Source organism: Aythya fuligula, chromosome 7, assembly GCF_009819795.1.
Source record: "Aythya fuligula isolate bAytFul2 chromosome 7, bAytFul2.pri, whole genome shotgun sequence".
Lineage (NCBI taxonomy): Eukaryota > Metazoa > Chordata > Aves > Anseriformes > Anatidae > Aythya > Aythya fuligula.
Genome location: NC_045565.1, coordinates 33,099,647 through 33,123,644, shown reverse-complemented (window position 1 = coordinate 33,123,644; position 23,998 = coordinate 33,099,647). Strand labels below are relative to the sequence as shown.

Below are 23,998 nucleotides of genomic sequence, written 5' to 3'. Positions count from 1 at the left end.
TGGTGACAAAAGATCCAACTGATCTTGAAGAATTTTTATAGGTTAGCACTTGTGTTATCTACGTGATCAAGACAGTACAATGCACATGAAGCAGAACATATAGGTAAGACTAAGATAAGTGCTCAATTAAAAGTGCATAAATTTATGCCAATTGTATGAATTTCATGCAAAGATGCCGTGTTACTACAGGACAGGACAGAGGACAGACAAAAGGAAAAACAACTAGAACTTCATGTGCACAAGTCAACGTGAACTAATTGCATTTCTCTAAGTTTCAGAGTAACATACGGAAGCCGCTGATCGTCCAGGTCCCCGCTGTGCTACAATGGCCCCAGAAATTGCTTTTATCCAACTGTGCATGTCTTCTGGACTGTCGGCCTGGATCAAACAACAGGAGATATGGTTAACGCCAGCTCTTCACTCTTACAGTCTCCTGTCTGCATCAAAATCACAGCCTTAGCCTACTTTAGTAGTCTGTTACTTAAAGCCAAAGGGACTTGCATTTTTTGATGTTGACATTTCTTATAATAGTAAATTCGGGGCAAGATTTTATGCATGTACTTCTATAAAATAAGCAGTGTGTATACACACAGTTTACATACATGTATTCTAGCTCAATTTTTGCTTATTTTAAACAAATAAGTTAAAGCACCTACAGAAATTCTTACAGGAGACCCGCTGACCCCTCTCAGCAAACTGTTCACAATGAAACTGTTCACAAGCTTCCGTATTTTTCATTCATTTTACTTCTTTGCACCTTACTTCTATGAGGTAATTACTGAAGAGCTAAAGTAAAATAAGAAGCAGTCTACATTCAGGGTCATCTGTACATTTACTTAAAACAAGAGTCTTACAAAAATGCAGTAGATTAACAGCGAGTGTCAAGGGTGAGCTTATCCGGGACAGATTAAAAAGCTAAAGCTCCCTCTTCACCATTTGGCAGCTTTACAAAACTAGCACACCAACCCAGCAAAAACTTTGTATAATATGTCACTTAATTATGTTCAGCCACGAGACAGCTCAAAACTCAGCATCTGGCCCCACTGCCTGTATTAGATGATACGGGCCTTTCTGATCCTACAAGAGAACTCAAATTATTTCCTCCTCCAGGAACAGGAGAGACAGTGCTAAGAGCATCACGTTCCCACAAAGACTCGCTTTGTCTAGCTGAGTGATTTGCATTATATCCACACATTTAAAAGATAACATGGTAAAGATGCACCAAATAAAGTACTTATGGATGCATTTCACCAACAGTATCTTCAAATATGAAGCCTAAGCATTCTAGTGCTTTAGCAGATATTTTAATGGGGTAGACATTTTAATTTGAATCTGAGAAATCCATTACTATGAGTAAAATTACAGTACCACAGAATAAAAGATTTAATATATTGAGTTGATACTACAGAATTTGAAGACCCAAATAACAACATCATAATATTAGGATTTGTTGTTCATTGCTTTTATATACTACCAACACTTGGTGTTGTGTTATATTTCTTATATGCAACTTATTCTGAAATATGAAGATTGCATTTCCTCTAAAAGTCATGGCATGTTCAAGTACAACTTAAAAAGCAAAATGGCAGCGCTGCTTTGCTTTGACTATGTCAGTCACCTGGTTTTGCCCAAAGTTTTAAGAAAAATTACCTGTACATAAAAGGTTCGAGAAGTTGTTACAATTTCAAAGAGATTGTCTCTCATCATTATATCACTGCAAAGGAAACACAAATACTTAAACAACAAGTTCAACTTTCCCACTTCATTTCATAGATATTCTAGGATGTGCAGAGAACCAAAGAGGTGCATTTGAGGGCTGAAGATCTCTGCATTCTTTATCTCTAAACTCACTTTTTTTTTCCTTTTGCAAGTGCCAAGTGGAAAAAGAACAGCACCTCATATTCAATTTAGTCTTAAGGTTCTTTAGTAATTAGTGTGACTTGTTATTTTTAGTTAGAACACTCTCAGACATATTATATTAAGTTTAAATATTTATTATTCTAATCAGATTTCTGCAAAACTTCACATTTATATTTTTGTTTTGACTTTCAAAGTATTATTCCTAAATAGTAGTCTAAGTACCACATTCATAAGTCAACAGAAGTAGTTAAAAAGCTCTCCACTGTTTCCACCAAGCAGTCTAGTCATGATAATGAAGTGTATCAAGTCCCTTGATTTTTCAGTGCTTCTCTCCTCACCTTTGCTTGCATTCCTGAACTTTATGGACCTCTTTAAGTGGTATAACCCTGAGAGGTTCCTTTTCCTAGAAAAAAAAAAAAAAAAAAAAAAAAAGGTAAAAATACTTTAGCAGAGTATATCTAACAACTAGAATATAGTCAAAAAGCCAAAAATCAGGTCAGACTACTGCAGCAGACCTGCATAAATGAGGACAGTCACATCTGCAAAGCATGACGTCAACCAAGATTTATTTATTTGTTTATTTTAGTATTAAACCAACCATGGCACTTGCAGTGAAGAGGATGTCAAACCAAGAGGTAAGGGGAAAAACAAACAGCAGATTATTTCAGTAGGACTGTCACTATATTAACGTACAATGAAATGCCATTAAAAGAGATGCTTTATTCAATGTACAGCATGACACAGCTCTAGGAGTATTTCTATTTATTTTCAATTGTACTGACCATAGAATGAAAACATAACAAAACCTATAGAAAAAAATATTCTTAAAGCACCTGAAAATTCTATTACTGCACCAAACACAAGTGTTACAACACTGCCAAAGCTTCATATAGTAGGAAAACAAGTGAGTGTTCATTTTTTGCCATAAAGTAATATTACACATAGGTTAATTTGATTTCTTGAAAAAAAGGTATTTCCACTATTATTTTCATGTGGCTATTGCAGTTATTGCAGTAAAAAAAAAACTGATTTCATCTCCTATTGTGTTCTTTAAGCAATGTTACAATGGACTACTTCAGCTTGCAAACAAACAAAAGCTGCCAACTATGGAATGACTTCCTCTAAATTACAATTTCTAGTATATATACTTAAAAGAGTTATTTTAGTATAGTGAACAGTGAATTTCACCCAAATAAAACAACTCTCAAATGTCAGTTCTGATCATTTGTTCCTATAGCATAGAACAGTTTTAACATCTATGTTCTCAGTTATTTTGCCCTTCTTTCTTCACCCTTCAGTCTTCTCGGGTTCACCCATCCCTTAAAACAGTTTTCAAAGTAATACATCAAACATGAGCTGCAAGACTTCCCCGGCAATACAGATATGCTTAAGGGAAAACCACAAAGCTGAACATTCTGGGAAAGTCACAGGCTTAGCAGACCTCAGCTCAGAAACTATTCTCCTAGACTAATACTGCGTATACTACACTATAATCCACCAGAGGACAGACATGGGCTCTTCCTCAAACTGAAAAGAACAGATCCTTAAAAGAAAAAAAGTTTGTAATTTTCAAAACTGGAGTTCTTTTGATAGTTTTGTTGTTTTGTAAGAGCACACTATAGCAAGAGGATATTAGCACAAAGAATAGAAGACGCTACAAGATCTTAAATTCTTCATTTCAATTCTTTAATTCTTCAAATAGTTAAACTGGAAAGGAGTATGATGACAGAAACACTAAAAGCATATGCATTTTTAATATTTCTATAGCAGACTCTCACAGTAGAATTCTTTGCAGAGTTGGAATTTATTAGCGTGTAACCTGCACTCAGGTTGTATGATTTAAAAAAAAAAATCAACTAAAATCAAAGTTTTATTTTAGGCAACATGTCAGAATTGCATTATGCTGACTGCTTCACAACAACAAGATCAAACTCCTGCTGCTGTTGTATTTCCTTATTTCCGACAAGGCAAAGACCTCACACTTCCAAAAAGATTTTTTCCAGAAATAGCCTAAAACTCAGCTTCTTGACGTTTTCCTTCTTACATTTCGCCCGTAAACTCAGTCTACCTGATTTGGAACACTAAGGTTTCATGCCTTGTGTACAGACTTTCTCCTGTTTGTTGGCCTGCTTTCTGTTGGAAGGAATTCCACGCTATCTCCAGTACCTCCCACTTTATTTTCAAATGAACCCTGAAGGCACTTAACATTTGGTCAAAATTCATCAAGAGGTTCAAGAGCTATGAGTGGGGAATAAAAATGAAACCCAAACAAACTCTGTAAGCATTGTCTCTGAACAGCAGAATTCTTTACACGTCTCAGCTGCCATGGGAAAGATCCCATCGTTTGCATGATAAGCACCCTATAATGATCAGTTGTTTCAAGAACAAAGTATATGTAAGTACAAAGGAACATAAAGTACTAAAAAAAATTAACGTGATTACAGAATACACCCTACTGTCATTCAACGCCCTACTCACAGATTCACAAAGAGAAGACTTAAGTCCAAGTTAAAAACCACCCTAAAAGTTTTTTCTTCTTCCCAACCACGAAGAGTTATTACAGTACAGAGCAAAGAGTTTCAGGAGCAGAACACCACATTTTTGAATACAAGTGTAGTTTAGATTTTCTTGTAAGTATCACTGGTAAACAACAAGCAATTGGAAACTTACCAGTTCAGACTTAAAATATCCTATTGTGTTTTCATCCAACTGAAAGTATCTTCTCTTCCAGTTCTTCATCTGTTAAAAGAAAAAATATTTTATATGCATAGTCTGCAAAGTATTTCAGCAAGTCTCTGCCCAATTCTTTAGGGAAGGAGAACTGAAAAATTATCGCAATAGAATATTAGCTTCCAGAAGTTTTAATCTTTCTTGCAATAACCTCAATTGAAATCATAGCAACTCAGCAACACAAATACCCTATAAGAAACATTAAAAATTAATGAAACCCACTGCTCTCAAGTACTTACCACTGCTCCTTGTTTAACACAGTAGCCAGCTTTGATAATAGCATTATCTGGAGGATGTTTAGCAGTAAAGTAAGGAAGGTGACTTTGTGATCGTTTCAGATAATTCCTATCAGCACCTTCACTGCACTCGTTGACTTCTTCTTTCTAGGAAAAAAAAAAAAAGGAAAGCTCAGAATATTTTCAGGTTTTCTAAAGGTCAGAGAATAAGCATCCTATGACTACTCAGGAAATACTTGTATTATCCCACATAATCCTATTTCTGCTTTGTTTTGAAAGGACCAAATATTTCAACTGATTTTTAGAGACAACTGTTGAGGCTCTAAGGGCTCTGGTTGAGAACTTGCAAAGTTCATTCAGAAGTTACAGTAAGAAAGCGCGAGTTTTCTAAAGCGACACTGACAGGCACTCAGGTTGAAGAGTGTCAGACAAAAGCTAAATATTAACTATACATACAGGCAAAATACTAGAAATGGCAACAACAACAAAAATTTCTAGGACCACACAGCACAGAATTCAGGTGTTTACATGTCATTCACATGACATTAATCCAACCTCCAGCTATTTTCAGCTCAGGGAACTTCCAGAAACAGATATAGCTTTGTAGGTTTAACACCACATGACTGCTTCTTCCATAAGCCTGCTTAATCTCTTGAACTCAAAGTTTCTGGTATCCATGTAATCTCTTGGCAAGAAGAATCTCACGTTTTACTGCTCACTGAAGGAACTCCTCCATCCCTTTGTTCCACTACTAGCTTTGTTAAGGAGTTCATAACTCTCATACATTACACATGCCATCTACTTCTGCCAATTGTTACTTTGTAGACCTCTTATATCCTCCTTTAGTTATTTCTTTTGCACACTGAAGAGCACCAGCCCACTCACGTAGTTATTTATAGCCTTGTATAATTCTTTATAATCGTGTATAAAGGGAATAAAATCCTCAAAAAGTCACTCAGAAACCCTAAAAGGTGTGCATCAAAACGTCAGTCCTCTGAGCAAGGTTAGAAGCTGACTGCTGCCTTATGACACACGACCTATTCTCACCTACCAAATAACAAAGCTCCCTCTAACAAATAACACCCCTCTTGGTTTGAAATTATTACCTGGGTAGGCGTAATGATAGGAACGCCACCAACAATTTCTGTCCTGTAAGACACTTGCTTCTTTCCACCTGGGCTTTCAGCTTGACGGTTTGCATTATCCATTTGACACAGAGGATCGGACTGCTTTGGTACCTCAAAGTCAAACATGATAATCAATGTAAGGTTTTATAGAAAAAGAAAAAAAAACTCTAAGCATTATTCAAGCATTGTTAATTTGTTTTCAGCAGGATTTCAGAAACGTTCTTAAACTGTAAAAGGCTAGAAACAATTTACATGAAAATACATTGCAATGACTAAGCTTTAGTCCTCAGAATAAAACCGGTGCTATCTAAGCTAAGTCACCAGGTGTACTGAACGCTCAAAATTAATTCCTAACTTTGCCCTAAGTGTTATACTTGATCTTCAAGAAGCATGTCTAATTTGTAGTTATTTCTCACTTCCTTTCAGTAAGGAGTACTGCAGAACAGGGACTCCCCACTGCCTAGTGCAGCTCTCACAGCAAGGCCATGAACACAGTGCTACAGTATCAAGACTTTTTTAAATATTATGTCTGAACAGTGAATATGAATTTTCATTCATATTCCAATATGTGCCATAAAGACTGAGGATGCTGCAATAAAGTTGAAAATACGCTTTTGTCCAATTCCAAAAGCAAAAAACTAAAATAAACTCAAGCCTGGAGGAGGCTCTGTACAGCTCCTTCAAGTCTTGAAGACTAAATAAAACATTTTATAGAGATGAAATGACAACTCTAGTAGAAGAACTGGAAACATAATACATCTTGAAAGTCAACACTTGAAAGCACTGCCAAATATCAGTGAAATGACTTACTGTGATTTTGGTAGCTTTGTTCAGAACATTTACCCATTCAACAAGGTCTTGCTGATCATTGGCTTGTAGGAAGTATTTTCTCATCCCTGCATTCATAACTGTTAAAAAAACATTATGAAAATTAAAACCACTGAAATTTAAGAGCAAACTTTACACCGTAAGAACAATTTCAGATAGAAAATCCACTGAGTATTTAAGGTCTGTGCTTCCTTTATTTTTAGAAAGTCATCTAAAGATGCACGCACACTTGAGAGGCTACCTTCATTCATAAAAGCCAGAACAATACCACCTTAATCCCCTCTTCCTTTTTTATTTTAAGCTCTCCACCTAATCTGCAGCATACAGAGTTCGAGATATTTTTATTACATAGAAATAAACCCTTGAGTTTTAGTCAGAATTTTCTCCCAGATTTCTTTTTCTCAGTCTCAAATTTCCTAAGCATCAAGGCTTATGATCAGGGATTTCTGAAGGTTCTCTCCCTAGTCCTCTGAGCATTATATGTTAACCTTTGCAGGAAACACGTTAACATGATGACAAACACAGATTTTTATTTTTAATTTCTGAAAAATCAATATTGATTTGTAAATATATGATGCTCTGGACCAAACATCTTTAAGACTGCCACAACAAAATAAATTTTAGTTTAGTGACGTAGCAGTGAAAGCACATTTTTATTGTATCTAGCAACACCTAGCAGTCCTTTATCCAAAAAGGACAAACATATTTCCTTTGTGTCAAAATAATCCTGATTAGGTATCTCACAAACCTATTCTGAAATTAGTTTTAAGGTGAATTTTATAAAATCTTCCCAGAACTTCGAAGCATTTGCTGCCCTACCTATAACATAACAGCTCAAGTTGTTGCTAAAAGCAAACACAAGCTGTGGATCTGCCCAGTTCAAGCGGAGCTGCCTTCTCCTGGCCTGTGAAACACTGCCCACGGCGAGGTGCACCTCAGCGAGCTGCCTCCAACCCCGCAGGCGTTCTCAGCACCTTCAGCTGAGATAAGGCTGACGTGAAGGCAGCCATAAGGAACAGTTATTCATGAACGGAGCAGCGGCTGATTCCAGGCTGTGTGTGCACTTTTGTGAGTGCAAGTTGCCTGTCATGAAATTCTGGAATTATGCTAAGTTCTAGACAAGTGACTTATAAATATGAAAAATCTAATAAAAAGGGACTTACGAGCAGACAAAGCTTTACCCAAGTTGCAACAAGCTTAAACAGCAATGAACCTAGAAGGTACCCCAAGCAAATTATTTCTTTAGTGCAGCGCTAAAGGCTGAAACTTGATGTAAGAGCATTGGCAGGCACGACAGTAGTTTTAGATCAATTAAACTGTTTTATGAGCAATACAGATTAAAACAGTTAAATTACTTATCTCCATAGCTGACAGGCATGCCACATCTCTGAAAACACCCATTGCTTTTAATTAGCTTATTATTGCCTCAGAAACTTCAAACATCTGAAAAAGAACCCTCTCACCTACTCCTCGTTAAGCTGATGCATGAAAAAGCCATAAAAACACCTCACGAAGAAGCCAACATTATTAAAGAGGAAACAGTGAACACAAGTTATTTCTGAAAAACACCACCAGCTGCATCTCGTACTAGAATTGCAGAACATCTCTGTTTCAGGTTTCTGAAGAACACAGTTGGCATGCACGCTGCTCACGAGAACTTACCAAAACAGAACTCTGCCTTTGGCCTTAGCTTAGTTGCATCGCTAACCTAGGAGGAAAATTAACAGCATAAATATTACTGTGTACACAAAACATGCATCAAACATCACAATTTTCTCTTTTAAATAGCTGAATTTGAGGATGAGCAGCATCAGGTAGCTCATTAAGTGTAACGATATACAGAGAAAAACACTATAAATTTCAGTTCAAGATGCACATCCTATGTTAAGGAGGCAGCTTAGGCCATATGCTCCTGTTCCTTAAGTTTAAGGATTCATTACCTTCCTAATTAAGGGAAAAATCTCAGACAAAACATTGAAAATCTGTAAACATAACGCTTCTGCTTTCATTTTGAACTTCCATCTCTCAACCGAACTAAAAATTCAAGGACATTTTAGTACTCTCAAGGGCACCACTTATATTTTGGCTCCTTACCATAGTAATAGCAACTTTTCTTCAGAGATTCTCTAAACCACTGGGAAGGAGGGGAAAAGGAGAGAGGGACTGCTATTTTCACATTACAGAGCACCTCTAGTGAGGGGGGAAGAGAAGGCCAAGCAGCCTCTTGCTTCAAAATCGTTCCTTGGCTAGAAACCAAGGACACATAACTAGAAGAAGTATGCAAAGTTAGACACGTGGAAGAGGACTCATGAGTAGCCTTTGTCATACTATTCAATGTGGCACAGGGCTGGGCATGAAGATATTGTCTAGCAATGCCAGTTTCAGCAGTCCTGACTCATCCTGCAGCTGGATGTGTTTTATTCAATGGCCCAAATGCCAGCACAACCACGCTGTCACAGTTTGGTGGAGCCTTGGCACACTGAGCTGCTTGCCTAGGTGCCCAAGGGCACATAGGTGCCCTTGTACCACCCTTGTGTCCATTAGAAGTGAGATACAAGATTTCACGTTTCTTAAGATGACAAATGTGAGGTTTCGGTCAAATTAAGTAGTGTGAGAAAGAAATGAGGAAGGACATGAGCACATCAGGCATTTCTGTACTCGTGATACAACCAGCATTGCTGATAGCTTTACAAGAATGAAAAATACAGGATGGAAGATGGGGAGATTAAGTATGAGAACAAGAGAGCTGACACAAAGAAAAGGTACAAAGAAAAGGTGATAGAAGCAGAAGGTCAATCGTTTTTCTCTACTTATTTATCAATGCAGAATCTGCTGCAAGTTTAACCACAGAGACTTAGTTCTCCATTTTCCTTTACAAGTATTTGGAACTGAATGTACAGAGAGTATAAAGAAATAAGTATTTTAATAGTGCAGAGAAATTTATAGAAAAGTCATTTGCAAACTATCACTCCCAATGACTTACATAAATGCCCTATCTTTTCTCCAAGACTAATTGGAATTCAAATGCTCGTAAAGAACTGAAACACACCGATGAGAAACATTAATTCTATGCAGTAAGCAGCTGCCCTTTCAACTCAGAAAACAAACCCATACAACACAGTTAAGTCGTCTGCTTTGATTTTAACCTGGTACTACTCGAGCATTTGTAACACTTCACTAAAATTCAGGACTGGCACACAAGCAAAAAAGCTTGCCATGCCCTACATAAGAAGAATTTAAAATTGTCCAAAGTTGAGGCATTTATAAGCATCTCTTGGTAGTTAGCACCAACATTTAGCAATCAGTGCCTTATGTATCTTACCTTTGAAATATAGGTAAGTTTAATAACTCCAACAGGTGGAGATCCAGAGGGAAGATTCTGAAACAAATCAATGTTACAAGGTGAAGCTGAGTTATTCTCATTCACATGCAGTGTTTATGCACAAAAAACAAATTCAATTTGACAAACAAAAACAAAGCCCTGCAAGTTTTTATAGACAATACACAATGCATGCCTGCAACAGGATCTAAACTCCTTGTTTATTATACACACATCTGTTAATCAACTAAAAACAGAACGACTGCTAGAAACAATACAAGTAGTAATTGTTTCAGAGGTTTATGTATTTTACTAGAGGAAAAAGGATTCTTGCAGGTCTGCATCCAGGAAATCCGGAAAGAATACTTTTTCCTCAACAGATGTTGGCGTCTTATGTGTTTTGACCTGGGCAGGCGGAAGGGACACGAAGTGACACTCAACTATGTCACACACTTCAAAGACCGCCTCATGTATTTTCAAAAACATTAACAACAGACTCTGATTTTTTAATATTAAAGCTACTGGCCAGAAAGCAAGGACACTTTCTATATAACTAGAAGAACTATGCAAAGTTAAACAAGGTAAAAGGGAAAGACCACGATACTTCCTAAAGTTGCAGGCAAGTCTATGTATATTTACAATCCAAATAGGACTCCTCTGTTGTTTTTCCATCACAATGCTGACTTAACAGCACTGATTCTTTGAGCAGCTGAACTGATTTTCACAGATACAAATAGAGCAGCTCTACCAGGAACAAAAAGCCCGCTGAATTTCTGCACACACCACAGACTCGTCCTATATCAAGGGCTGCACCGCTTTAAGGATTAAGAAAGGCCTCCACAAAGTGGCTCTAACTGCAATTTCTGCAGCAGATCAAGCTTTTAACCACATCCTAGATATATGTCACAGAAGAAACTGAAAAAAGGAATTGCTTCTTTTAACTCATCGTGATAAAACATTTGAAATATCTCCTTATTTCCAGAAGTTATTTTTTTTTCTCCTCAATAAGAGCTTCCGAATGATTTGGTCACATGTCACATTCATTAAGCCGCAATCTTATTTTCTTTTCCACTTGTTTCTCTGAACACTGGGCTTCTGTTGCCTTTTAACTCGTTCTTCCTGACAGAATGGTGTCCAAATATTCTTCTGGCAGACTGCTGTCAGCTGACCTAGATCCTTTGCTGTCACTGCTTCAGTACCCAAACCCTAAAGGATTATCTGCTCTCCCCTACACTACAGAACACCGATGTGCACACATTGTGAAAACAACTTTTAGATGAAGGATGCTCTCAGCCATGATGGATAAAAGCTTTCCTCCTTCATATAGCATTCACATTGCAACACAATTGCAAGCAGCATTAGAATTTGCTTTTCAGTGACTGATTCTGTGGAGGTAAAGTAACAAAGAGCTAACTGACCCAAGCACTACACAACTCCCAAACGGGCTTAGAGGTGAAATAAAAGACCTGCACAGTGAAACTAGTGCATGATTTGGCTCACCTGGTTACACAGTACAGTACTACCTAGTGCCTGCGAGAACCTGCAATGCACATTCAAGACATTTGAGGAAAAAAAATGTAGTATATCATGCTAGAAAACTAGTCACTGATTCAAATGTGGTATCAAATTCCAGTTCCCATCTGATCCCCAAGTCTCCTGTCAATACTTAAGATTCCCACACACTGGCAACTCACTGATATTCACGTTGGTTTTTATGTTTTACTGTAAACTGCAATTAGTAGTGCTTTAAGCAGAATATGAATCCTGTTTTCTTTAAAAGGCTGCACACACTAACACTGATTTACATGATTTCACTTTTTTTTTTGAAGAAAAAAAAAAAGTTTCCAGGTCCATAAAACTAATACTAAACCCCCCTCTTCAGATTTTTAACAAATTTACTGAAGGAAAAAATGTTGAAATGGCCAGAGGCCAAACAACTGTTGCCAAGAACATCTCACCTGTGGGTTATCCATGTACCACACCAGGCTGTCTTCTCTCGTGTCCAGGATGAAGTACCGCCGCAGAAATTTCCCGCTATTCTCATTTTCTTCAATATCTAGGAAACCACAGATGCGATTCTGACGATCCACATAAGGCATTTCTGACCCTGAACATCACACTGCAGGACAAAAAAGCATACAAGTTACACGAGGTTCCTCATTACGGAGCTTACAACTGCCCTGTGCCCACCCACTATTTTTTGAGCAGTTTCTGCTAGCAGCTTAAAGAAATTTCTGCGGAAGAGTAAGTGAAGTGTGGCTGTTTCCTCCCAAAACCAGCACTGGATTTTTAGACGGGTCATTCTTACTTCCTTGAAATACGCACTCAGGCTATCTAAGCAGTAAACAAAAGAGCACTAAGACTCGTTTTTACAAAAATCACTGAAGAATAATTGCAGATTCCCCTTCACAATTTGCACAAAGCTGAGATAACGTTAGGTTTACACTTCCTCCTTTGACATTGCCTTTCATGGTCAAGAAAGGATCTTTGTCAGCAGCTCTCCTGTCCAAAATGGTTTTTCACATTTGCTTAAGTAAGTTCAAGAAAAGGGCTTTTTAAAAACACTGTTCACATTTCTCTTTTCTCCTACAGAAGAAGCTTCATGGTTAGCAATGGGATAAACAGACAATTTTTCATCCTTACACATTATGCAGTGAAAATGACCCTTTGCGTGCAGCAGAGACATGAACACATTTGCTAGTCCAAAAGTAAATTCTCAATATCCACGTGGGGCTAACTTATTCCCATTTTGCCTGCTTCTCCTTTTACGGCTCCATTTTTTCTTCCCCCTTTGCTTTTTTATCTTGAGTGACAGTCATTTTACCTTAAGAGCCAGCTCTAAGGCCAGAAGTAAATTCCCATACAGAAAAGCCAAGAAGTCACCATTTAAATAACAAAATCGGGCTGATGCCAATCTTCACTAGAGCAGGACTATAACAACTCAGTTGCCTTTACATTTTGCTAAAAATAAATGCCCCACACCCAAAAATATTAAACTCAAGACATAAAAGGTGTAAGCACTTCAGACCCTTTCCATAAAATCTTTCAGCTTCCTCGGTGGAACATGGAAGTTTAATATTTATTGAAATTTACTTTTATTATTTCCTTACTTTTATTCAAATCGTTGCATGCACTCATAACGAGGCAGACACTCGATAACTATCTGCACATGGCTACTGAGATACCACAGCAGGACACGACACACTGTTAAACACACTGTGCAGCGCTCATTTTTGGCAGATAGACACTTTATGTACTTCTTTCTGGGCATCAGATATACAAGCATGTAGAGATCTGCTTGCACTTACTTGCCCGTGCTTTGTAGCACCAGCTAGAATTTGACTACGATTCAAGTTGTGCTGCAGGAATTTGAGAAATCATTTGGGGTTGTCACGATTCCAGCACACGACTGCAACAATTTCTGTTAACCACTTCTAAGCCCACTAACCAGCAAAAACCTACAGAGCCCACGGCTTCAGGGTGATGCCAGGCTGCTAAAAACTGCGTGTGTGTCCGAATGCAACAGTTTAATTTTAAAGTCTCATGCATTTTTGTGTAAAATGAAGTCAGCACACTTGTTGGAGATGTGAGACATTTTCTACACAGGGAAATGAAATGGGAACGAGCCTCCCACTGAGCCCTGACCGATTTGTTCTTCCCACCTTCAAAAGGTACAGGAGTCTCCACATTTAAGGTACGTGATGATGGTTCATAACTTCAAAGGCCCGGGTTTGATCTTTCAGAAAGTAAGAAGATTTACTGAGGTGATTAAGTTCTCCTGGTGTGCGCTCACAATTTCAATATCACAGACCTAAGGCGAGCTCTGTAAGCGAGCGCTGCTCATAACTAACAAACCCAAACACTCGAGCACTCTCAAGACACCTTCAAATCGTCATTTCCCAGCGTTGTCCTAAATCGTCCTCAATGTGGAACACTTCAGGGACTCGATTTCAGCTTGCTCTGGAGTGTTTCTGAAGCCCAGAAGAGCCCCGTGCCTATAAAAAGCAGCTTCTGGTGGCTGGTTTCCTGTTTGAGCAGGCTGATGCTGCCTCCTCCGCAGATGTGAAGAAAACGAAACAAGGAAAACTTGTTTCTGAGACAAGACACAAATTGATTAAAAACCGCCGAATAAAACCAACCGAGTTTGCAAAGCCCCTCTCCCCCGGGGGAGGATCTGTGTTTGAGAAAAGCTTTAAGGAAAAGCGAGCGCAGTGTTCAAAACGCTTCTCCGTGAGCACAGGGGCAGCTGAACTGCACTGCTTGGTTTGTTCCTGGGCAAAATACAAATAGCAGCAGCTCTCTTATTCATTAAGAAATCAATTTCCACAGGGGGGAATAAATCCATACAGATTTTCTGTCTCAAAGTGCTAACAGCTGATTTCTCGTCCACAACATATTATTTCTATTCCTTTCTCCTCTGATGAAAATACAGGATAAGTATACGAATGCAACGTAACAGATACCATTTACCCTTTGTGAAGTTATCATTTCAGGGACTAGAAAACTCAAGCTTCCAAGTCTTGGTACGTTTCACAGCTCGTGGTTACGTGCACACCGTTATTTTCTGCAGCACGGAGCAGCGTAAGAGTTTTCTTTGCCAGCTTTTACAACCTAAGCCTATAAAAAGGCTGAGAGAAAAAAGCTGAAGGGATCAGCCCTGTAGCAGACCGCATACAACCTCATTTTATCCTGCCTTCCCTCCCTGGAGCGGGAGGCAACGTGGGGCTGCTTCACAAAAAATCCCTGTGGCCCTAAGCTCCTCGCCCCGAGGGCCGCGTTACAACCCAAACAGGACGTCTCGCTTATTTTTGTAGCCTTACATCCCTTTTTCCAGCAGCAGAGCGCTAATTTCAGGAGGTGCATGCCCCGGCCCAACTTCTGTCGGATTTCCCCTCTCACCACTCTTTTCCTCCGTGTACCAACATTCCTCAGTATTTATATCACAGCTGAAGGCTGCCTGGCCTCCTGGGCACCACACCACCAGCCAGCGGCCACCTCACCTCCTCGCAGCCCGCAGCTGTAAAGGCACAACAACACGACGAGGAGCTGCAGAGGCACGAGGCATCTCGGTTCTCCATTTATAACCACCTGTTTCAGCTCTCCTACGCTCATTTCTATGTTTAGTGCCATGCCAACACCTGCTCTGGAGTTTACCTCTGTCACCGAGCGGTGGCTTCCTCCATACTCCAAGTACAAAGTCCGTACGAGGCTGTGAAAGCGGCGTGCAAGGTAGCTTCTCATAGCTCCATCTCTCCTTTTATAGCCGGTGCTTAATTTACACAACAGGCACAAAAAAACAGAGCTGCTGGCTCACTGCAGGCAGGGGAACTCGGTATGAATGAAGGGAACACGCAACAGGCTTTGTGCTACCCATATGGAAATTGGGCTGAGAAATAAAGCAAGACAGGCGCTGGTCCTTAATGCCTTTTAGGTTTATTCTACATGTATTTTCCCTGAAATTTATGTGTTTATATATATATATCAATATATATATTACTGTTTATTTAACTTAGACAAACACTTAAACTTCCTGCTCTGCTAGCATTTGGAAATTCGATCCAAAGTTCAAACCACCACAGAAGACTTTTAGGTTATTGCACCGGGCCGGGCCGGGCCGGAGTTAAGACAACTGAGAGAAATCCACGACTGCTTACTCACCTCTACGACACGATGAGCAACATCCATAAAAGCAGGTTGATAAACACAACACCATGCCCTGAGTCATGCCCACAGCTCCTCCCCACGGCTCAGGCTGGCAGAGGGAAGGCAGCGGCACCCCCAGCCCCTCAAGGGGCTGCTTTTCCCCAAGGCCTTGGGGACAGCTCGGTCACTGGGTGCTCCCAGCAGTTACCGAGAGCCTCCTGCTGTAATCCAGCAGCTCTCCGGCTGGTTTTATTTGTTCCTGGCCATTTCCTGGCTTCCCAAGGGGAAAGGATGAGCTCAGACTGTCCTGCTTGCACTCTGAAAGGCACAGCAACGAAAACTCTCCCTGCATACCTACAGGGCAATAAAGGGGAGAACCCTGACACAAGCAGAGGCTCTTCCGAGCTGAAAACAAATCATGTTAATCTTCAGTACAGTTGTTCAAACTTTTTTATTTTCAGCCCCTTGGACAGCTTTCCAGTAGGAGCACAGAGCGCTGTATAGATAAGTCCAGAGACAACTTCTCGCTCATCTTCCCCAGACTCCTTAAATCCCCAATTTTCTTAAGCAACCAAAACACGACAGGAAAAAAAAAAAAGCAAACCCAGGAGCTGCAGGGATGACCTGGGCGCTACTCCAGGGATAATTTAGGCCTGGCTGTTTCCCCAAGATGCTTCACCGTCCCATTTCTCTCCCAGAGGGCACGGCAGCCGTGGAGCTCAGCAGATGACACGACCGACACGCAGCCATCAGCAGCGTGCTGCAGGTGAGAGCTGGAAGCTGCCAGCATATGCTGACCCCTAAATTTAGGTTTCTTCTCTAATGTGGTTTAAAAAAAAAAAAAAAAGCAGCTGCAAAGGGCAGTATTCGCTTGCAAGGAAGCTCTTAAACATGAGGCTAGTCTTCAAAATATAAAATTAAAAAAAAAAAAGAGTGCCAGCAGGCTGTGTTATCCCCGACCATGCTAGGAGGCACGTCAAGCAGCACGGCCCTCCCCCAGCACCTATCCCTGGGTGGGGACTCACGTTTTGGGACACCCCCAAAACGCAGCAGCCTCATCTCCCACTTGTGTAGCTGCACTGACCGCAGCTGTACTCCATGCAGCCAGCCAGAGATGCAGCCACACACCCGGCTCTTCACCTGCAGCTACACGGCAGTAACATCACCTCTGTCTTGGTGAAGCCCTCGGGGTGTTCTCAGGAAAAGGTCCTGATGTTCCTCGACTCCGCCGTCCGCGATTCCCAAGGGTGCTGTACAAGTTGCACGGTGAGCCATGATGCTGCCTCCAAAATTCCTGCAGGAGTTTCTACAAGTGAGGTTTCAGGCTCTTCATTTAACCCCTTGCCTCCGTTTTGAGCTTTTTGTATCCCAAAGCCCTGGCTGTGGTGTTGCAGAAAAAAAAAAAAGGGAAGGCAGAGCAGAGGATGCAGAACTCCTGCCCACTGCTGACCTCTCGAGAGCCAGAAGAAAACCCCAGCAGCTCACCTAGCAGCCCTCACCTCTACAACGAGCGTTTTGAGAGGAAGCATCCCATGGCACAAGGCCACAAGATGCACTCTCAAAATGCATCTGTACTTCAGGGGCGAGGATTAGTCTAGAAAGCAATAAAATAAAATCAGTCAAAAGAATCCAAGCACAAGCGCAAGGCTCTCAGAGAGCCAGGAGCACAGGTTTTATCGCTTCATATTGACACGGGGCAATACGGAGTTACTCAAAGCGAGATGCAACCAGAGAGAAGTAGAACAGGAAAAGAAAATAGAGCTGTGCTAGCTTCAGTGCCGTGTGCTGAAGGCTCTGAGGAGTAGAAGCCGGAGGGAAACTGCGGAGTTTTGTAATATTAAGAGATCACCTCTTACACACAGACCCGAAGGCAGGTTTCAGATTTAAATGCAAACACATCACTCAGCCTAGCGCCATCAAGATCCACGTGTGAAAGACCACAGCCAGCTCCTGAGACGCTCTGCTTCTGCATGGACACAGGATTAAAGCAATACTGGCAATTTTTGACTACAAAAGGATCACAACGAGGCACGTACGCCGATTTTTAACACTTGCAGCCAACTGCAAAGCCTAACAAGAACTGTGCAAACACCTGATGCTTCGGTTCACTTCAGGTATCACATAATGAAAGGAACACCACGGATGAATATTTGGGTTCATTGTTCTTAAAATGCAAGAGGATTTAATGGAACCAAAACATGTAAGCAAGTAACTATCAAATCAAACCCTATTTATAGATAATTTCACAATTTCACTGCAAAATCAAAACGCAACGGTTCATCCACATTAAAACTTTTGTGATGAAAAATTGTTGCCATTGAGATTTCACCTGGTTTATTTTAATGTTCTGGGGCTCTACCACACTTGGCAAGGCACTGCGGGGGCAGCACCCTGCCCTCCAAAGGTTGGGGACTCCCCCAGCACCTTGCTTACCAAATCACGCCAGTGCTGCAGCAGTTGGGACTAATCTGCAGCATCTTCAGCACGAGCAAGTTCAGCGAGAGCTCTTCAGTTAGAGCCAGGCTTTGTCTGCCTCCTGCAAGCCAGCCAACGCTCATTTACAGGAGACATGCCAGATCCTGTTTACCATGGAAGCTTAATTTTCTCTTCTGACCATCAAATGGCAAAGTTTTCAGGTCACTGCCTTCCTTTTCTTTCTTTTTGAATACTTCTTAAATTAGAGAAAAGAAAACCTCGCTCTCAGTAAGAGTCTCCTCTGTCACGAAGAGAAGCCCCATAAAATAAAAGCTGCTCCGCTATGACCACGCAGCAAAACCCTTCACGTGAAGCACAAACCTTGCTGTAACTTATCCCACACTGTTCTTTTCGAGCATCCTTCCAACCGTGAGCCTCCAGAGCTGCCCTCACTCCAGGCACAACCCATGCCTGCTCGCTGAATTCCCTCCTCACCTTCTGCACGTGCAAAAAGAGGCGAATGCTGGCCTGCTGCACCTTGTCCTGCAGTGACACCGGTGTTTCCCACAGCAGTAAGTACAGTGCCTGCGCAGGAGGACAACTCTCCGCCCCCAGAGCGATCCCAATAGCAGCAGGAAGCCACCGGGCTCCTGGCACCTTGCGGGATTGCCCCGTGACCTGCGCGGGGCGAGACGGAAACACTCCAAAGCAGCCCAAATCCCGGGTATGTGCAACGACACGCCTGGAAATCCCGGCCTCACCGCGAGCAGGCGGCTTTTCAGCTTCCCCCAAGAAGGGAACAAACGGATTTCACCAAGAAATCCTGCTCCTCCACCCCCCAAAAAAGAAAAAAAAGAGCACCAACACGAACTGGGAAGGCGGTATAAATAAAAGAGCTACAGCACTTCCAGCGAGCTTCATGCAGCCCCAGCCTGAAGTTGTGAAGGGCAGGAACACGTCTGAAGCAAGAGACAAGAAGCTAAAGAAACAGATTTGCCAGATGAATGATTAGCGCAGCCTAAATTCTCACCTGTTATCAAAATCCTCCCTGAAGAGTTAACCAATACGTTACCAGCCCCCTTTGAAGCGCAGCGTGGAGAGGACTGCTGGCTGCCAGCAAGGCTGCCATGTAACTGTTCTAGCACTTAACAGAGGAGCTCTTAATGAAGGCACCGGTCTGAACACGTTCAAACATCTCCTTGGACACGGCATGCAAATGCGATGGGGACCAAAGCACCCCCAGCGAGCGTACGCAAAATAATGACACGTTCAGGTAATGAATTTATCACAGCTCTGGCGGTACAGGGGCCGCTCCTGGGGGCGTAGGCTCTCAGCAAGGAGAGCTCACGTTTGCAGAGCTCGGTTAAGTGACGTCTCGTCTGCACTTTCAGTTTGCAACAGCGAGCAGACCGTGTAATATTTCCACGTGAGGAATTGTAAATCCCAAATGCTCTTAGCTCCATCAAGTCACCAGACAGCGGGAGTGGCGGCAGATTATCCCCCACCCCGGGCAGGGAGGGGTAGAGACGCCGATCCTCTCTCATTCCCTTTCACCTGCAAGGCAATAAATCAAACCCAGCTTCGGGCACTCTGCCCACCGTGCCAGCAGGAGCTAATAAACCACGCCGGTAGCTGAAACGTTCGGAGGCAATGCCTGCCTAGAATAAAAACCATTTCCCAAAGAGACGAGCAGGGAAGCTTTGCCAGGAAGATTTGCAGGATCACACCAGCAAAGCTTTGCCTGGTTCATTCAGGTTTTTAAGCACTGGTGCCCAGCACATCCCCGCAGCACCCAGCACCACTCTGCAGTGTTGGTGAGAGCAGGGGGCAGAGGAGCAGCCTGGCCCAGGCCACACAGGCAGCTGCTGGCAAGGCGCTGAGCTGAACCTGTTCCCCAAGTCCCGCAGCAGCAGCCTCAGCACCGAAGCGCCTTTCTTCTCCATGAAACACCTGAAACTATTCAGATTTTTCGAGGCGAAGGCATATGTTCAAACCTGAAAGCTGTTTAAACTGGTGAGCGCCGCGAACGTCTACCAGACCTGCAACTCCCTGCCTGTGCAGATAACATCTCTCGGCGTTAAGTGGCTCATACAGTTCTGCACCAGAAAGCTTAATAAGTTCCTTCTCCAAGATTAAAGAAACACCTACACATTCTAGATGCTTCGCTGAGTCCCTGGAGGGAGAAAAGGCTGCTTAGTGCTGAGACAATGCACCAAGCTTCCTTCCTTACCAGCAACAAAACCCTGCTGCTGTACCTAGCACCAACAGGAAGGTGTTATTTATAAAATAGAGCCAGACGCGAGTATCGGAGTGTTTCGGGGTTAGGCCACTGCATGGAACAAGCTGACCTCTGACCTACAGCTTCACAAAGCCCTCATTTCAGAGCAGTACGCCTTTTTTTTTTTTTTTTTAAATAGCCCAGCCATCTCTTTCCACCCAACTCACTTCGGTCATTTTATGCAGTAACACAGAACTTCAAAACCTGAACTTGAACTTCTTTTTCCAACCTCTTCAGCACGCATTTCTTTATTATCACTTTTTAAAGCAGCTACGTTACCTTCACAAAAGGCAAGCTCACTGGAATCTTGATACTTAGGTTCCTTATTTTCTAAAGTACCGAGAGCAGCATTTATGGCCACATCTTGCTGCATTTCAGTTCAAAACGAGAAAACCACACATGTGCTTCTTGCTTTCTAGTGATATCTGCATTACTTACTCCATTTTGTAAAACTGTTTTCTGCCAAATCTGGTTACCTGAACTCACCTGCGTTGGCACTGAAGCAAGTTACTGCCCTCTACTTCCATGCAACTGTACAACTGCACAAACGTTTCCTTGCCTCAAAGTCCCGGCGAGCATTTTCTGAGGATGTTTCCTATTGCTCCTAAACATCAGGAACAACGTGAATTGCCAGAAAGATGCACTCCCCTGCATCACAAGCTCCTGTTCAGACAAATGCTGTTGTACAGCAGGGCACAAAGTGCACAGCACCACACACACGCAAGGGAACTTCACACTTTTAGCCCATTCTCACTTTCCCATGCTTCTGGTTTGCTGCATTTCGAAGCGACTGCACGCGGTATGATAGGTGTCAGCTCGAGTACCCAGAACCATTTAGCAATAAGGCCACTGATGGAATTCTGAACCTACTAAAAAAGATTAAGGATTGTGCAGGCCTGGCATTCTGGGCCGTGTCCAATACTGCACTGGAGACTGTATGACAAGCACTGATTGCTTTAGAGAAGTGATAAGCGCTTTAGAAAAAACTTCAGGGCATTATTAAAATCTGCTACAGTCAATAAAGCCCAACTTGTGCTCTTTGTCTCTTCCACGTTAACCTTCTGACATACAGCCAGCCTTTATTAGTCCTGGGGCATGACTTCCTTGTCTTCTGAAGCACGGCTGCTTGGAAAAACCAAGGCCATCTCTTGCATCTGGGATTTTCCCCCTGCACAGACACACCTTTATACTCCACATGTGTGCCTGTCTTCTCTCTGCCGCTTGGTTACTGCTCCTGAGGAAGAACAAATACAGGGGGAGAGAAGGAAGAGGTAAAAAAAAGCATTGTTTCCTATTTTCTTTACACGCTACTTCTTCTTTTGTAGATCCTCCGATTTAGATGAAAGCATCTGTTCTTCCAAAACCCTTAAACACCACAATCTACCTGTTAGTCACCTACTGCACATCTTTTCATTTCCACCTCTGAAATGCCCAAACGCACAGACACACAAAAGATTGTCCAACTCTAGCTATGTAACACAGAAGGAGCTGCAGAAAACAGACTCCATCTTCACAACTCTCTCAAAATCGAGTTTTCCTACAGTAACAAACCAAAAGAGCAACACTGAGTAACTGCAAACAAAGAGATTCACCAAAAGCCTTCCTCTTTACACCCAGCATTCGCTGCTCACAGCCAAGTGCCAGCTCTATCACAGCACACAGACACAGCTCCCTCCCTCAAGTTATCACTCTCTGCAGTATCAGTGCTCTTTATCCCCGCGTTACAAGGCTCTCCTCCAAACACCAACAGGGCTAAGGACGTCTCTGTGCCGAGGCAGCCTTCAGCCCACTTCCTAAGCTCACTGCTGTGACAAACAGGAAAGCAGGCCGGGCGCACCTCTCCGCCTCACAAACCTGACAGAGACTTTGGTATCGCTCTAGAGCAGCGAGTAATTACCAGGAACAGGACACAGAACGGCAGGGGCCTAAAAGGCAAGTCACAAATTTGTTAAGACCTAGTTTATTGCTGTGAATTTATCCAACACGGTGCACCACGAAAATAAAGGATTAAGCTCGGAGGAAGAACCCTTCCCATGGATAGCTGCACTGCTCGGTTTGCTGGGAAGCTGCACCTGTGAAATAAGCTGATAGGAGTCCTGGAGCTTCGTAACAGCTTTTAAAGCAAAAGGAAAAAAAAAATAAAATCCTTAAAAATACAGCAGGAAGAGTAACTCATCATCCATCAGCCAGCCCCGTCTCAGTGCAGGTTTTGTGCTGCATCATACCCAGCGTAGCCCAACGATGTAAAAAGGAAGTGGATTTAAAAATAATAATAATAAATAATAATAATAAAATAAAATAAAAGCCCTGCTGGGCTCCACAGCTGCTCTGACACCTCACGGCGCCTCACCGCACACACCCGGCTCCGTGCGTGCGTGTGGGAGCGGGTACCAGGAAGGGCACAGGGACCCCTGAGGGGGCGAAGAGCCCCCCTCCCAGCACTCCCCAGGCCCTAATTAATTAGTAATTAACCCTCCTCGTTATCACGGAGAGCCCGGGCCCGGCACGGCCCCGCACAAAGGCCGGGGGGGGGGGGGGAGGGAAGGAGGAAGCCCAAGGACGCGCCTCCCGCGGGGCCCAGGCCCCGGCACTCACAGGAGCCCCGCGAGGAGCCGAGGCGGGGGTCGGGGTCCGGCTCCGGGTCCCTCTGGCTCCGCTGCCGGTCCCGGTCCCGTCCCGGTGCCGCTCCGGGTCCCGCCGCCGCTCCCGGCCCCTGGCGGCCCCGCCCGGCCCCGGCTCCTCCCCGCGCAAGCGCCGCGGTCCCGGCGCTGGGAGCTGCTGGGGGCCGGAGGGAGGGCGGCGGCGGCGCCTGACGGGAGGCGTAGTCCTGAGCCCTGAGGTGGCTCTGAGGGGCTGAAGTGGATGTGGTGGGGGGTGTGTGTGTGGTTTGGGGTGGTAATTGAAGAAATGTGGGGGTATTCTCCTCACAGGCAGCAGTACTGTGCGCTCTGGGCTCAAACATCGCTGCGGTGTGGTGCTGGCACTGACAGAGCCACAGCACCCAAGGGTGCGAGCACCAAATTCCCCGACACCGTGAAGCCCACACGCTGATCCAGCACCAGGGCTCCTCTCAAAGTGGTGTCGTGCTTGCTACAAAGCCACTCGGTGTGCAGCACCGACGGGGAAGTTGCTTCTTCCCGTGACATTACCAGCGTTCCCATGTGACTTCACCAAAATTTTTACGTGACTTTACCAAAATTTCCATGTGACTTTGCCGACGTCTCCCCGTGACATTACTGACATCTCCCCGTAACATTACCAACATTTCATGGTGCCCACACCTGAGGGCCGGATCCTCAAAGCCAGCCACAAAGAGTTGATAAAGAGCAGCTGAGTTCAGTTTAAGAAATGGATTTGGCAGTGTAGCAAATGACAAAAGATTTGGTTTCCTTCATTTTCTCCACGCTCTTCAGTTTAGTTCATACGGCAACTACATGCTCTTTTCAAATATAGTTGGCAAGAAAGAGTACTGACACTCTTTAGTACTGTAAATACTTCTTGTAAAGTCTTTCAAGGGGCAGTGAATACAATCCTCTGTCCCATTAAAAGGGGAAGGATTTGT

The 23,998-nt window shown here is 42.8% G+C and overlaps 1 protein-coding gene across 6 annotated transcripts in view; it reads right to left on the bottom strand.

Moving 5' to 3' along the window:
• The window catches only part of PLEKHA1 (pleckstrin homology domain containing A1), a 28,737-nt gene extending 5,628 nt beyond the window's left edge, over positions 1-23,109 (bottom strand). For 4 of the 6 annotated variants that reach the window (XR_004253479.1, XM_032191199.1, XM_032191200.1 and 1 more), the window contains exons 1-11: positions 23,032-23,109; positions 12,059-12,219; positions 10,104-10,160; positions 8,444-8,489; positions 6,764-6,861; positions 5,933-6,064; positions 4,830-4,973; positions 4,531-4,599; positions 2,199-2,263; positions 1,651-1,714; positions 289-378 (exon numbers count right to left, since the gene is read on the bottom strand). Coding sequence is in view for 5 of the 6 variants with exons in the window: in XM_032191199.1 (XP_032047090.1) it covers positions 289-378; positions 1,651-1,714; positions 2,199-2,263; positions 4,531-4,599; positions 4,830-4,973; positions 5,933-6,064; positions 6,764-6,861; positions 8,444-8,489; positions 10,104-10,160; positions 12,059-12,199 (906 nt within the window). In the remaining variant the exon portion in view is untranslated. The other 2 variants (XM_032191202.1, XM_032191203.1) reach the window with 2 other exon arrangements.
• Between the last annotated feature and the right edge of the window lie 889 nt (positions 23,110-23,998).